The sequence below is a fragment of the Gracilinanus agilis genome, chromosome 1, assembly GCF_016433145.1.
Source record: "Gracilinanus agilis isolate LMUSP501 chromosome 1, AgileGrace, whole genome shotgun sequence".
Lineage (NCBI taxonomy): Eukaryota > Metazoa > Chordata > Mammalia > Didelphimorphia > Didelphidae > Gracilinanus > Gracilinanus agilis.
Window position 1 is genome coordinate 341796599 of NC_058130.1, and position 17149 is coordinate 341813747.

At 38.4% G+C, this 17149-nt stretch overlaps 1 protein-coding gene across 1 annotated transcript; it reads left to right on the forward strand.

Annotated features, from left to right (window-relative positions):
• The first annotated feature begins 2279 nt into the window (after positions 1-2279).
• On the forward strand, positions 2280-5406 carry S100Z (S100 calcium binding protein Z). The gene is made up of 2 exons (XM_044657703.1): positions 2280-2420; positions 5248-5406. The coding sequence occupies exons 1-2, from the start codon at positions 2280-2282 to the stop codon at positions 5404-5406; spliced, it is 300 nt and encodes a 99-aa protein (XP_044513638.1).
• Positions 5407-17149: the final 11743 nt, after the last annotated feature.

The following is a 17149-nucleotide window of genomic DNA, read 5'->3' on the forward strand; positions in this document are numbered from 1 at the left end:
AAGCCCATTGTCAAGCGATAACTGACTTTTACAGAAAGATTTAAAGGCTGTACAGCTAGGTAGGAGTCAGGAAGCTTCATCTTCCTCACTTCAAATCTGGTCTCAGACACTAGCTGTATGACCCTGGGCAGGTCGTGTAACCCTGTTTGCCTCAGTTTACCCTCCAGTTCTTTGCCAAGAAAACCCCAAATGGGGTCACAGTCAGATTTTATTGGGGAAAAAGATAAAGCAACCCTCCAAATCATCTACTACTTTTTATAGTATACGTATACGTAATATTCTGCATCCACAGCCTCTGAAATGTGAAGAAAGAAGGCGAATTTCCTCAGGTTTTTTTCCCAGCACTCAACTGATCATTCTGTTACTATTCATTTTTTAAAAATCCTTACTTTCTGTCTTGGAGTCAATACTGTGTATTGACTCCAAGGCAGAAGAGTGGTAAGAGTAGGAAATGGGGGTCAAGTAACTTGCCCAGGGTCACACAGCTGGGAAGTGTCTGAGGCCATATTTGAACCTAGGACCTCCAGTCTCTAGGCCTGGCTCTCAATCTACTGAGCTACCCAGCTGCCCCCTGTTACTGTTCATTTTAATTCTAGCAACTTAACCTGTTCTTCGCCCAGTAAGTAGTATAACTATATACTATAATAGTATAGTATAGTAGTGTAACTATATAATAGCTATAATCTATATTGTTTGGCTAATGGACCATTTAAGAGTTTTTAGATCAGTAGATTCAAATATTTGTGGAAGTCAGATGTGTCCAGCCTAAAGAGAGACCAGTCTCCCTCCATCCTTTCCTGACCTCCTAGCTACAATTCTTCTGTTCACTAGAAATGACCTATGTGAGATCAATGATTTGGTCTCTATACTCTAGGATGTGTGAGCCATCAAAGTAGGGGGAAAAGAGCAGAGAATTCTGCTTTCATCCTTTCCAAAGATATTCATTTTCAAAAGTATTACATTTCTCCCTCCCCCTAAATTCTACTTGCCACTGCACAGAAAAGGCCTTAGTTTCCAAAGACTGTGCTAAGCCAGAAAGAGTAGAGAGAACTAACCAGGGGACAGATCTGCCAGAGTTTTTTCAGAAGTTTATCATCAAATGGTGGCCCCAAAGGTAACTGGTTTTTGGAGGGGACCACAGGAGTAGTTTTGATGGAAGATGAACCTACTCCAATAGATCTTCTGAAGTATTAAAATAGTGAGCTATAATCACCTCTGTATAGCTCATCCTGGTAGGGTTTAATTCCTCAGTAAGCTCATAGGTTCTCTGATCAATCCTTATTTGCATTGACTTATAGATATCCATCTTGGAATTAGTGGGAAAGGAAAAAAGGGTGGGATTCCTCCTCTCCCTTCTTAGGATCATTAAATTTTAGACTTGAGGGAAAGTCAGTTTTTCCAAAGTATAATAAATGACATCTAGTGTGGTTTCTTCTAGCATCTCATTAATTTCTCTCACTTCATGAACTTTTGAGCTATAAGCTGCTGCTCACGATCTCATTACCATGGATTTGACTTTGGTTTGGCTAAGGTCTCTTCAGGTTTGAGCAAAACAGTTTTTCCTTTTACCTCTTCTCTATATTTAGCTATCTTCCTAGTCATCAACTTCCTAGCAACTAATTGCATTTCTGACGCTTGTTCTATAATGGTAGGTCAGGCTTCCTCTTTTCCGTTCTCTTTCCCTCCCCCCTCCCAACCAGATGCAGGCAAAGGACTCCCAGCCCTTCCCTCATGGCCACATGAGGCGGTTCATTCTGGACAAATAACTGGAGAGGAGGTTCCTCTGGTTGGAGCTCTTGTCACCTGTGATTTTCATCTATTTACCAGGGAAGCTGGTGGGTGCTGGGTGGAACTCCTGTCAATTCCATACAGAATTAGTTGTAACTACCTGTTGACCCAGAAGTGAGTTATCCAAACAGGTATGAAATTAAATATATTCTCTATATGTGGGGAAGAAGGGTCTTTGTTTTGAAATGAATATACGATTACCGCCTATTTACTAGCTTACGTGTACTTGGGGAGGCAGAAACCAAACCTATCCATCTAACCTCTTTTTTTGTTTTGTCGATCTGCTCTAGAGTGAGATGAAACTTGCTAAAATGATTACGCTAGTCTGACAATCAATCCTTGCTTGCTTGAATGTCTCAGGGTTCTACTGGAATGTTCTATTTTCACAGAAGTTTTACATCTTCTCTGTCTGGCTTTGTTCACCTTCCACCGGGCTTGCTTAGAGTCTCAGGTTGGTGCCAGGCCCTGCAAAAGCTGTCCAACTGACTGCCATGCCTACCCAACTGGAGAAAGCCATGGACACCCTGATTAAAATCTTCCACTGTTACTCCAGCAAAGAAGGGGACATGTTCAAGCTCAACAAAGGGGAGCTGAAACTGCTGCTCCAGAGTGAGCTCACTGATTTCCTATCAGTAAGTGGGGTTTTTTTTCTCTCTCTTTTGTTGGAGGTAAATGGAGGCATGTTCTTTTGTGGCTTCTTCTACATCTTGTAATTTGAGAAAATGTCACCTGGGTCTGTAGCTACACACACACATTTTAAACATATACACATATAAATATTTTTCTTTTTTCCTTTTTACCAATTACATATAATAATAAATTTCTTCATAAGTTTTTCATAGTTATATGATCCAAATTGTCTTCTTCTCTCCCTTCCCTCTCCCCCTCCCAGAGCTGGTAAGCAATTCAATCTGTGTTATATATAATATATATATATATATGCATATACACACACACACTCAAATGTACAAATAAAAAATCAAGGGTCCCATATCTGGCATGTGTGCATTTCATGATATATGTGGTTAAGGTCTACCCTAAATCATCCTACATCACTACCTCTAGCTCTTTTTCAGTTTGTCAGTTATAGATTTAGAGATACAAGGGCTTTGGGGGCCATCTAGTGCAATCTCTCCATTTTATAGATGAGGAAACTGAGACTAAGGGAGGGCAAGTGATCTTCCCAAGGTCACATAGCTAGTATCAGAGGCAAGCTTTGAACCTAAGCCTTCTGATTATAGTGTCAATGATCTTTCTTTTGTATGTCTCTGAGCAGAGCAAGAGGGGAGAGCTAAAAGTGGAAAACCACTGCAGTCCCTACCAGTTCTAAATCTGTTGACCTTTAATGGCCTTTGAAACAGCTCAAGCCCCACCTCTCCCATAAGACCTTTCTAGATCCTCTCAGATACTAATGTCTTCAGCTGAAAGGAACTCATATTAACTTTTTATATTTTTTTTATCTCTTCATAGAAGGGAGTTATGCCTAGCCAGTAGCAAAGTTATATTGGGTATGATTCAGTTATGTCAGGATGTAAGTTATGGATGGTGACATCTCATGTGGTCTGCTCTTTAGTTGATTAAAATATAGGCTTCCTTAGTAGAGAGAGGGAAAAAGTCAATTTTGTTTAGCGAATGACTAAGATTTGGAAAGCTGCGTCAACTCGGCACAAGCTGATTGGAATCAATAGCTGGGGGGTGTGTCTGGCATATGAGCCAGTTCAGGAGACCAGGTGCATAACAAATAGACACTCTTCTCAAATTGGCACAGTTCAATAAATCTACGGAGAAGGCCTCCCATTAGCAGAATGTGGCACTGTCCCTAGGAAAAAGTCATACCATGTGGCATTCGGGGAGCCGCCTTGAATTGATCTGAGCAAAACTGGGATGCACAGACAAGACATTATTATGAAAAAAGGATCTTGTAAGTCTGGGAAACACTTCTGAAATGTGATGGGTGATTATAGGGACCTTGTGATATAATTTGTACATTTTGCCCTATGTGACTCAGGCTTAACTTGCATTTTTTAAAAACAAGGTACAGGATCTACCTGACTCTTGTTTAAGATTCAATTCAATTGGGTATAATTCAACAAGCATTTGTTATGCAACAACTGTACGAAGCCTTGTGCTAGACACTGGAGTATCTGAAGTATTGCTTTATTTCAAATTTTCAACTAAGTTAATTCACTGCATGACACTAAAGATGAGGCATCCAATAGGTCAGTGATTCCCAAAGTGGGCGCTACCACCTCCTGGTGGGTGCTCCTGCGATCCAGGGAAGCAGTGATGGTCATAGCTGCATTTATCTTTCCTATTAATTGCTATTAAAATTTAATTTCCAGGGGGCTAAGTAATATTTTTTCTGGAAAGGGAGTGGTAGGCCAAAAAAGTTTGGGAACCACTGTAATAGGTGAACTCGAATTTGGCACATCAATGCATTTTAGGACAATTCTGCTTCTACCAAGCTGATTTCTATCAAATGTAAATCTCATAGGCTTTACTAGTGGTCGTTAATAATGTCACATAACAGGAGAGATAGATAGTATGGTACAGTGGAAGAAAGCACTCAACTTGGAGTCAGAAGACCTGAGTTAGAATTCTGGCTTACTACCCATATGACCTTGAGGAAGTCACATAACTTCTGTGGTGCTCAGGTCCCTCATCAGTAAAATTAAGGGGTTAGATAATTGTTCTGTCATGTACAACTCTTTGTGACCCCATTTGGGGATTTCTTGGCAAAGATATAGGAGTGGTTGGTAATTTCCTTCTCCAGCTTATTTTATGGATGAGGAAACAGAGGCGAACAAAGAGAAGTGACTTACCCAAGGTAACACAACTAATAAGTGTCTGATGTTGGATTTGAACTCAGGTCCTTCTGACTCCAGAGCCAGGATTCTATCCACTGTCTCATCAAGCTGCCCTAATGTAGGGACAGGGGGAATGTGAATTAGGTGAATTCTAAGGTCTGGTTTTGCTCCAGATCTATGATTTCTTAATTCTAAGACCTTATTCACAACTAGAGAAAATGAACCACAACAAAGTAAACACTAATCAGAGAAGATGTAAGAGTTCCTATGTACAGAGCCCTTCTTTTCTAAGTCCAAAAATATCTTGACTCTTTCCTGATAATGGATGCTCTTCCCATCCTGAAAATAACCTTTAGGTGATCACAGTATCAATTGTTTTCCTATTTATCATAAAAGAAAAAATTCTCTTGTTGGGAGATCGTTTTTGTGTTCATTCTTATCTGTGCTGTTATATAAAGGTCTTAGAGGGTGGGACTGGGCCTGTCTAAATCAGGGTGTTCAGCACCAAGGACAACACCACGCACTTGGAAAATGTCTCTGGATGATGAAATCTTCAATGTAAATACCAGCTGTAAATGCCAGATGGTATTTGTGAGCTATTGTGTGTCCCCCAAATTTGAGAGCTGTGAATTTCCTTTTTTTTTCTTTTCAGTGCCAGAAGGATCCGCAGTTGGTTGACAAGATTATGAAAGATCTAGATGCCAATAAAGACAATGAAGTGGACTTTAATGAGTTTGTAGTTATGGTGGCTGCCCTCACAGTGGCTTGTAATGACTACTTTGAAGAGCAGATGAAGAAAAAAGCAAAGTAGAAAGAAAGGGCAAATGAATCTTCCAGGCAAATGTATGACCTGCCTTGTTTATGTAGTCTTCCTCTGCTGGCTTCCCATCATCAAGTTGTAATTAGCCTTAAAATATTTCCCCTTTAGCCTTTTTAAATTATCTACATCTATTAGAATTCTCATAAGGATTTGCTTTTCAGTCAGAAAAAAATTATCACAAATTTCTAGCTACTTTCCAATAAGGCTAGTAGTATTGAAGCATTTATATCAGAACTCCTGTTTCCACTCCCCTGATAATTGGGTTATGTCTTCAATCTTACCCTGCTCTAATTTGTCCTAATACAACTGCCAAAATGATCTTCCAAAAGCATTGGTCCATTGCTTTTCTGTTCAAATATCTTCAGTGATTCTCTGTTGCATCTGAAATAAAATATAAACTCCTCCACCCTACATTTAAAGCTTGCTACAGCCTGGCTTTCTGGATATTTTATTTTAATTGCCTTCATACCATAGGTGTGGGTACCATATTTCATCAGGTTATGTACACAGAGAATTTTTATTTTTTAAGATGAATATTTATTGAATACCTAAACTAAAGAAACTAAATAATATTAAAAGTTAACAAAATATAACTTTAAAAATATAAATTTTAACAACAATACACAGAATTTCCCCCAAAATGGAGCTGAGAATTCTGTGCTAAAGTTCATATTCTTCTGTTCCAGTTTTCCTGTTTCCTAAATTCATCATTATACTTTCTAACTCCAGACCTTCTCACAGGCCTTCTATCTCCTAGGTCTCCATCCTCATCTCCATGTCTTAGGATCTTTCTCATCCTACCCAAATTACCTTATGCTTTTTTATCTGCTTACATATATCCTTATAGTAGAATATCGATGATTTGAGGTCACATAATGCCTAATTTTGTCTTATTATCTCCCTGGTGTCTATCACTATGCCTTGCACAAAGTAGATATTAAATAAATGTTTCTTAAATTGCATTTTTGTTGAAGTGATATTTTTCTATATGATTACTAATTTGTGCTTCTCCATGAATACTTGGAAATGTTACTTGAGACTTTCTCATCACACAAAAGAAAGGCACAGATTCTTTCTCCTTCCTCCCTTGTGCCTCTTTCCTATTGAAAGGATCCAGTGATGCTAATTAAGATTATGAAAGATTTGTGAGAGAATGGTCATGTTATCAATAAAAAGCAGTGCTGATCCTTTGGTGACACCTTGTCAGTCCATAGGCAGCAGAAGCCAGGTAACAGAAAAGCTACAATAAAATGGGGGTTCTTTGGAAGGGGAAGTAGGAGATCTAGACCTATGATTTTATTTGTGAAGGAATTCTTTGTATAGAAACTCCCTTTCATACATATATTAATATGTCTTCGAAGCAAGAAGTGAATCTATTGCAAAGACAGTGTTGCAAAATATAAAAATAAATAACAAAAAGATTGAATCTATCAATAATTTTTTTTTAAACTGAGTGTAGTCTTTCAAAGAAGCCTAGGCCCAGGAGAACTCAGGGCTAAGCAAGTAGTCTTGAATTGGGGTACATACATACAGACTGGATTTTTAAAAGAAAGATGACTGTAGTCAGGGAAGCTGGGTTCAAAATATAGCTCTGCTTCTTAAGAGTTGGGCCAACTTGGGCAAGTTAACTTCTCTCTCTTGGGTTTAGTTTCCTCATCCATTATGTAAGAGGTTGGATTCTTCCACCTCTAAGTTCTGTGATGGAAAAGACTTCAGGTCAAAAGTACTAATTACAAGAAGCAAGTGGGACCTTAAATGCCAGAAGAATATAAAGAATAAATGATAGTTAATAAGCATTTATTAAACACCTACCATGTATGTATGCCAGACACTATGCTTTGCACTGGTAATACAAAGAAAGGCAAAAGATGGTCCCTTCTCTCAAGGAGCTCCCAATCTGATAGTGTGAAAAATAGAAAGACAGAAAGTCCTTACCCTTAAGGAACTTACATTCTATTGGGGGAAATAGCATATACACAGAAAAATAAAGATACAATATATGAAGCAAATATAAATTTTGATAAAGACAGTGGCAAGTGGGGAGAGATTAGGAAAAGCTTTGGGAAGGAAGTGGCACTTCAGCAGGGCTTTAAGAGGCAGCTAGGTGGTTAGAGCATTAGACCTGGAGACAGGAGGTTCTGGGGACAAATGTGTGCACTTCTTAGCTGTGTGACCCTAGCCACACCAATTGCCTAGCCCTTACCACTCTTCTACCTTGGAACCAATACTTGTATCAATTCTAAGACAGAAGGTAAGGGTTTTAAAGGGAAAAAAGGAATTAAAAAGTCCAAGAGGAAGAAATGAGAAGGCATAGCATATCCAGCTGGTGGGACAGCCTATGTAAAGGCATAAGAATGCTATAGGAGTAGTAAAGAGGACATTGTGGCTGGACCTGTGGGTGCATAAAGGGGAGTAATGAATAATAGGCTATAAAAGTAGACCAGAATACAATTATCAAGGGTTTTAAATACCAAACAATTGCTATTGTTCCTGTTGCCCCTGATTAATTTATCCTGGAGAGGTTCTTAACCTGGAGTTCATGAATTTTGGGGGATAACATTTTGATAACCATTTCAATGTAATTGATTTTGTTTTTAATCCTATGTATTTTGTTTTATGCATTTAAGAACATTATTCTGAAATTTAAAAAAATTAGATGTCAAAATAAAGTATAAACATTTTTGAAAATCAGTAGATATACTTTGTATTGTTTTCATTTCATGAGTTTTTCCCCCAACTTTTAAAAAATCAAGATAGTAAATTCATTCCCTATTTAAGATTTTTTTTAAAAAAGAACATTATTCTGAGAAGGGGCTTATAGGATTCAACAAACTGCCACAAGGGGACTTGACACACACACAAAAGATTAAGGATCCCTTTCCTAGAGGACTTTCTTTAGAAAGTCACTGGAGATTTCTCCTTAGGAGCTTGGCTTGATCAGATATGAGTTTTAGAAAAATCACCTTGGCAGAGAAGTAGAGGATAGATAAGACTGGGGAGAAATTTGAAGAAGGAAGAATAATTAGGAAGCTTAATAAATAGTTCAGATGAGATGGATTAGAGTCAAAGGTAGGTAGAAGGTGTGTGAATGGAGAGAAGGGTACAAAATACAAGAGATGTAGAAATAAAATTAGCAAGACTTAACAACTGGCTGGATGTGGGGTGGGGTAGAGAGAATGAAGAATCAAGGTTAATTTTGAGGTTGTGAATCTAGATGTCTGGTAAGAAAGGAACTTGGAGAATTTAGGAAGAGGATCCTAAGGAAAAGATAATGATTGATACTTTGAATGTTGTATTTGAGATGTCTATAGGAAACTAGTTGGAAATGAATAATTGGCAGTTAGTACTAGATAATCAGATGTGGTAATCATCTGCACAGTGATGATAATTGAACTCATAAGCTTCAAAATGATCATTGAAAAAAAAGGGTATAGAGAAAAGAGAGGGCCCAGATTTAGGGTGCACCAACAGTTAAGGAGTCTAGCCCAACCAAGGAGCTATTGTGTAGTTGCTGTAAAGGTAGGGATGCTCCAAGGTGGCTTAGATTGGGATTTGCAGGTAGAAATTGGTGGGGATACCTGCCTGGAGTAAGACTAACTGACTATCTGGATGAATGAATGAATGAATGAATGAAAAAAACATTTATAAGGCACTTTCTATGTACCAAGTACCATGCTAGATGCTCAGGGTACAAATGCCACAGGAAAGAAAGGCCTACACTCTAGCTTACATTCTTATGGTTGGGAGGGGAGACTGTACACATAGAGGGGCCATGGTCAAGAAGCGATACTGGAATACAGAACGTAGCCTTTGAGGAGTAAGTTGTCACACTGGCATACAGTAACAAATTTAAAGTTGATTTGATCATGGTTCATGTTTCCAGAACGGGAAGGATTGGAAGGAAAGTAAAGGACATTCCAAGGAGGGGGTAGTTAGGGAGTAGGTAGTGAAGAGAAGGCTGGAGTTTTCATCAAAGAGAGGTCCAAAAGAGTCAATTATGCATCAAGGAAGTGGCAGCCCAAGATGATTTCTCAAAGCAGGGGTTCTTAAGCTGTTTTGAGTCCTAGATCCTTTTGGAAGTCTGGGGGTGCCTATGGAGCCTTTCTCAGAATAATGCTTTTAAATGAATAAAAAGAAATACACGCAATTGTATTTATTTATTTTTACCAATTACATTTCCACATAAGTTTCCTAAAATTATATGATCCAAATTATTTCCCTCCCACCTTCCCTCTCCCCTCCTGGAGCAGGCAAGCAATTTGATCTGGGTTATACATGTATTATCATGCAAAACATATTTCCATGTTGTTAATGTTTATAAGTGAACAATCTTATAAAACCAAAACCCCAAAACATAAACCCAAATAAACACGTGAAAAATCATATGCTTTCATCTGCATTCCTACTCCAGCAGTTCTTTCTCTGGAGGTAGATAGAACTCTTTGTCCCAAGTTCCTCAGAAGTGTCCTGGATATTTGTTATGACTGAGAGTAGCTAAGTCTATCACAGTTAATCATTCCACAATATTGCTGTTAACTATGTATGATGTTTTCCTGGTTCTGCTTATTTCACTCTGCATCAATTCAAATGCATGCAAATATAAAGGAATTCAATTACATTGAAATAGAGAGGTAACTTTTTATCTCTATCCAAGTTCATGGTCCCCATGAAGTCAACCCAGGACCCCAGGTTAAGAACCTTATCCTAGAATAAGATCTCTAATGTGGGAAGGAACACTGTTGGCATGACTGTGCAGGTGGAGGCAAAGCTATTCACTACTATGATGGAAAAGTTCAGTGCAGACTATAGTTTGAAGAAAAAGTCACTGTGTATGGTCAAGTCCTCCAGTTACTCCTGTTTGCAGGTGACAACGAGTTGATTCTTTAAGAATACTGCAGCACTTACTGGAAGAGATCTGTGTAATCTCTCAAAGGTGTTTGGCCTCAGTAATTACAGATGGCCTGGACTTCTTAATTGTGTAGATACTGTTTTAACTGCTGCTCTTGTGATTCCAGAGTCCAATTGCAACAACCCTTTGTATGAGGTGCAGGAGATCAGTGTAATTTTTGAGAAAAAGCAGCAAGATTGAGCAAATCTGGTAGGAAGGGGATGGGAGATTGAATCAGAGAGCAAGAGGGACTATAGATTTTAGGCAAGGGTAGGAAAGTTTAGGACCTACCTTAAATGAAATTATGAAGTAGATGGGGAAGATTAATTTAGATAGCCTCTACCTTTTGTGTCTATTTTCCTTCCTTCCTTCCTTCCTTCCTTCCTTCCTTCCTTCCTTCCTTCCTTCCTTCCTTTCTTCCTTCCTTCCTTCCTTCCTTCCTTCCTTCCTTCCTTCCTTCCTTCCTTCCTTCCTTCCTTTCTTTCTTCCTTCCTTCCTTCCCTCTTTCCTCCTTCCTTTCCTTCCTTCCTTCCCTCTTTCCTCCTTCCTTTCCTTCCTTCCTTCCCTCTTTCTTCCTTCCTTTCCTTCCTTCCTTCCCTCTTTCCTTCCTTCCTTCCCTCCTTCCTCTTCCCTACCTCCCTCCCTTCCTTCTTCCCCCACAAATTTAATGTATTACCTCTCCCTAAAGTACTTGCATTGAAAAAGAGGACTGTAGAGAGGAGGTAGCATTTAGCATGTATGAATGACTAATTATAAAGTTTCAGGCTTCAAAGGGGAAGATATTTTTAAGTGGAGTCCTCAAAGTGTCCTTCAAAGTATACTGCATAGGCAGCTGTCTTCCAGAAGTAAACTAGCTGTGTAGTGACAGTGAAGAATCATGAATGAAAGAATGAAGGGGGCAGCATTGCTCCCCCTAAGACATAAAAGGAACCAGAGTAAGACCTCCAGAAAAGATGAGAATCATACAGAATGAGAAGATATGACGGGGTCATGGTGTGCAAGGGTAGAAGCAATATTCATACTAATATAAAATCACATCTCTGTCTAATTTTAAAAGTAGGCAGCCTTCCAATGAGCAGATCTGATAACCTCACGTATGCTAGCTAGTGGGAGAGCAGGAGAGGTGGAAACTATCTCTCCTCCCTTCCCCCAACTAAGCTCTTCCCTCCTTTCCCAGGTAACATGGGTATTTTCAAGAGGCCAAAGACAATGCCCCTCAACTTCCATCTATATGCCAATTAATGACTTTTAATGAGAATGTCAGGCCAGGGAAAATATTTTGAACCAGGAAAAGTCTTTCACTGTCCCTCCAATCAACCTCTTGGCACCAGTTACTTTGCCTAAAGTTGGACCTGACAGTAATGTGGGAGTGAGGAGAGATGGAGCAGAGAGGTTCCTGAGAGTCCAGTAATTGGATCTCATCATTGGATACAGAAAAGAAAAAAGTCATCTCTTCTTGCTTTGGCTCCCATAAATCCTAAAGGTGCTTTGTGGGTAAGCTTTCTGGGCTTACATTAAAATGAAATCTCAGGTAAATTGAACTTTTACATATATGACATTTGTTTTATTCTTGATTCCCCCCATGTTTTGTTTAATTGGGTTCATCCTATGAAGGAGTTTGGGAAAGAGACAAATTATCTGGGTTTTAACCCTGACTTTCCTACTAAATGCGTGTGTGGCCTTGGATGAATCATTGCCCCCTCTAGTTTCTTCATTTTTTAGATAAGCTTAGCTCAAATGACCTCTATATGAAGGAAGAAGAATTATAGGATTTTGAGTTGAAAAGGACTAGATCATCTAGTCCAAAAGTTCTCAATGAACTGCTTGGGCAGTCTTGTGAAGTTTATAAATCCTTTCGCAAAATATTTGTTTGTTTTTTTTTTTAATTAAAAAAATTACCTTCCATCTTAGAATCAATACTGTTTATTGATTCCAAGATAAAAGAGTGATAAGGGTTAGGTAATGGTAGTTAAATGACTTGCTCAAGGTCACACATCTAGGAAATGTTTGAGGAAAGATTCACAGAATTTTTTTATGCATAAAATGAAACACATAGGACTGTGAAAGAAACCAATTATAACAAAATATAGTTATCAAAATATATTACAATAAAAAATCCAAGAACCTCAATTTAAGATCCCATGATCAAGTTCTATCCTGTCATTTTAGCTAAGGAAACTGAGGCCCCAAGAGATATAATGGAACTAGACCCCTTTGAAATGTGCACATTGCTTTCTTCTGTACCAAATTGCCCTTCTCTTTTTGTGTGTTAAGAAATGAATCAGTGAGAGAGTCTGACCATTACTCAAAGGCCTTTAATTAAAAATGTCCAGAGTTCGCGTAGCTTTAAAATGAGCTGTAAAAGCATAAAAATTAAATGCTATCCTTTAAGATTTCCCAGCGTAAAGAAATAAATGAGAGACACTGTTTTAGCTTCCTTCTAAAAAAATCAATTGAAAAGGGAAAAAAGCAATTCAGCTCTCAAATTAAATTTTAGATGAAATAGAAATACAATGACGTACCAGAAGCACATTTTTAGAAAGGGTGAAGTATTTTGCACTGTGTTGTTATTAAGTATATACAACAAGCTTTGAGGAGACAGAATTGCTTGGATTCTTAAGCCCATAGGAACTGTTATGAGTAAGATTAGACTAGCTAGTTATTAGGAATTAAGTTGTACCTAGCAGGAAGGAGCTGGAGCTGGGAATTCCAGGTTGGAATGAAGGAGGAGGAAGTCTGTCTGTGCCCTGAGTGTGGACTCCATTAGTGGTAGGCAAAACTGTTGCCAGCCTGGGGGACCTCAGAGCAAAGGACACCCTGCTTCCTGATTTCCCCTGGGATCCTGTGTGGTGTGTCATCTAGCAAAAGGACAAATCTACAGAGCCAAAAGAGGAGGAGAAGTTTGAAAACTGGTGGACAGTGCTTCAAGCAGAACCCTCTTTACTTGGTACCTGAGATCATCTTGACTCCTGGCATCCAGAGATCATCAGTGGATTGCAGTGAGAATCCCAAAGCCACTAAGTCCTAGCTGCACTCAAGCCTGGCAGGTTCCAGGTTTGAGGCAGAAACCCAGAGACTCCATTTACAGCTCCCTGGGCCCTGTTAATTTAGATCACTTAGATAAGAGTAGAATAAGTCCTCCCATTGCCCTGTGGTTTTATCCCTTAGATTTTTAAGTATAGAAATCCTTTCCCACCTTTTAGTCTAACATAATTAAAGCTGTTAAGTCCCTTTTACCTTGTTAGCCTGTTACTATACTCTGGTCTAGTGGAAGCTGGGTGACAGTTAAGATCAACTGCCATTCCTGTGGAAATCCAGTAAACTCTGGTCTCTTCACCCTGGTCCAGTCTCTCATAAATCCTAGAGTGTGTTCCCACAAAACACTTAGTTTATTGTAATATCCCTGGTAACCCCATTACCTTACTTATATTTTCCTACAGCACTGACATTTACTTTTGCCGTAGTTTCAATGAACTTTAAACATCAGTCCAGGGACTTCACTAGAATTATGCTTTCTGATGTTTAAATAACATTTTATCGAGAAATCAAGATTAGAAGAAGTCATTAAGGCAGCTCTAGGGAAACCCTCCTCCTGGGCCTATAAAGATTCCAGTTCAGGTTTACTCTCTGAGGAATTCTAGTAATGGCATTTAAAATGTTTAAGACTATTCTCTAACTCCTAAAATACATCCATACAGTTTTCACTGAAGTTTTCCTTCCATAACACATTGAAAAAAACTCTTACTTGAAAAATATACTTATTCTGCAAATTAAAACATATGCCCTGTAGTCAGTTAGCATTGATTGCAAAATACATTGGCTTTTTCACTTTCTAGGTTATATCAAAGGTTATTGTGAAGAACTGAATTTTAATAACCACAAGAAATAATTCAACTCTACATTTATTGAGTACCTACTCTGTACACAAATGGAACTTTTTTCACCTAAAAGCATGACTGATCTCATCAGAAGGACACAATTATTTTCCTGGTGTATTATTTGCTTTCCTAAAAACCACTTTGTGTCCTATTAAAACACAGTAAAATTTGGGCATAGAGTCAGGAACACTCAGGAAGAATTTATTCCTGAATTCAAATCTGGTTCCAGACACTTACTAGTTATGTGACCCTGGGCAATCACTTAGCTCTATTTGCCTCAGTTTTCTCATCTGTAAAATGAGCTTGTGAATGAAATGACAAACCACTCTAAGTATGTTTGCAAAGAAGCCTATAAAAGGGGTTACAAAGAGTTGGACATGACTGAAAAATGACTGAACAAACAACAAAAATTCAGGAGCTCATTTTGTTTTCTCCTACTCCCAACTCCTTCTGTCTACTCTCATTCTTATCTCTTGAGCAATGACTTGAGTCTAGATCATACAGCCCACAGGAAGCTGTCTCATCTCTGGAAAGTGTGCTCTGTAAATTGGAATAGGTTCAGTGACTCAATTTGAGCCATTTTATCTATTTTTAAGTTTTATGGATGTTCATTTTCATATCCCAGTAGCCTTTAGATATACTTCCTTCACCTTCAGAGAGCCTTCCTTGGAAACAAATTTAAACATTGGGCAAAATCGACTAACAACCAAGTCTAACCTAGAGAAAAGAAAACTCCACACTCCTGGTACCCCAACTCACCAACAAAAGGAGGGAAGTTCATTTCCTTAGCTCTAATTTGGGGCCAAGCTTGGTCTTTGTAATTGCACAACCTAGAGTTTCATCCTACTCTTTTTTGCATTTACCTAATTGTAGTCATTGTACACATTGTCTTCCTGGTTCAACTTACTTCACTCTTGATTCATTCATTCATTAAGTCTTCTAATGTTGATTTGATTTGCTAATATTTCTTACTTCTCATGCTAATAATATTCCATTACAGTCACATAACACATCAGATAACACAATCTGGTTAGCCTTTCATTAACACTGGGTACAGATACAGTATTTCTGTACTGCTATTTGTGATGATTTCTGCTGAGCATGATAGTGAGTGACACTCCAACTGGTTTTTAACAGGAAACTGGGTGTGCACATTATTTCTGGGTTGGGCAGATTCAGACAACAAGAAGCACTGAGTAGCTTATTATGCTAAATGCACATGCTAAAACCAAATTAGGGAAGTTCCTGGATCTGGGATTTAGTGACTAATATCACTTTGCTATTAATATCATTTTGTTATTATATGGGGCGGCTAGGTGGTGAAATGGAGAGAACACTGGTCCTGCAGTCAGGAAGATCTGAGTTCCAATCTGGATTCAGACACTATTTGACTTTGGCAAATCCCTTAACCATGTTTGTCTCATTTTTTTTTTTCATCTGTATGATGAGCTGGAGAAGGAAATGGAAAATTATTCCAGTATCTTTGATAAGAAAACCCCAAATGAGGTCACGAGGAGTCAGACACAACTGAAACAACTGAACAACATCAACAACAAAAATTACTTGGAAGTGTTAACCATAATCATAACAGTTAGCATTTATATAGTGCTTTAAGGTTTTCAGAGTACAAGTATCCATTCCATATCGCAGACCTATCATGGCACCCTCATAATCTGGCAAATCTATGAATATGTTTTGGCTTTTGTGTTCTTTTTGCAGACTTTAACTTTTTATTTACTTTAACTTTAAAAAGAAATGATGTGCATTTATAGTATTAAAAGAAAACATTTTGATATTATATACTACAATACACATATTTTATGCATTTATAAGTCTCTAAACTTTTTCTGTCATCTGCTGGCCTCTGCAAAATTCTCCCAAAATTCTCATTTAATTTCTTATTGTGACCTGTGAAATATTGAAACCAAGATGGGTAAAATCTCAATGTGGAAGGGATACCTGGACTTTATAAATAGCTTTCCCCTGCAGCCATTATCCTCAGAAGCAACCACTATAAAGCTTCCTCTTGGCAACCTCAATATGTATGTGCTGCAACAACAGGTATTGAAGACCCAGAAAAAATATTTTTGCCACCAAAGTCCATAGCACTGTCAAATGGTTCAACACTAAAAACTGATAGATTTTTTTTCAGTGGAAATGACATTAAAGATGACAAATGCATCATCTTTCTTTTGTGGTTGCACACTAAGGACTATGGCTTGAGACAAAACCCTTCTATATGTTATTTCCCCCTTAATATGAGAACTCCTTAAGAGGAGAAACTTTATCTGCTTTTTCATATGTATATCCAGCACTGGACACAGTGCTTTACACAAAGTAAGCATTTAATAATGCTTTTTTTATTCATTTACTCTTTGGTTCATTGATTCATTCTGGAATGGGAATGGCAGAAGGCAAAGTGAAAGGGATGAGCAGAGTTGGAGTAGAAATGGGAAGGGTGAAATTGTTATGGAGAGAGTAATCCTTATTAATTTGTGATGCGATTGGGATGGTAGTGGGTGGCAAGTAAATTATAATGCTCATAGTCTCCATTGAGGTGGTTTTTCAGGGCAAAAGCCAGGCACAATAGGCATTGGCTACTTCGCCTGGGTCCATTGGGCCAAAGGAAGGTATCAAGTCAGGGCAATATTAAAACTGTAGAAGGGAGGGCTAGGTCTGGTGGAGGGATGAGCCATCTTTAACACTTCTTGCCTGGACTCCTTACTTCTGGTTTCAAATATTTTCTCTTTCTAATCTCTCCTTGATACATCTGTCAAAATTATCTCTTGAATGCAGAGGTCTGTCCTCCTTATTTAGAAGGGAGTGTCTCCCTATTGCTTATAGGATAAAATGAAAAGTCTTTACCTTTCTATTTAGGACCCTCCACAATCTGGCTCCTACTGACCTTTCCAAGCCTGATTTTTTTGAGATCCTCTTTGGATACTCCTGGTTCTCCTCAGATTGGTTT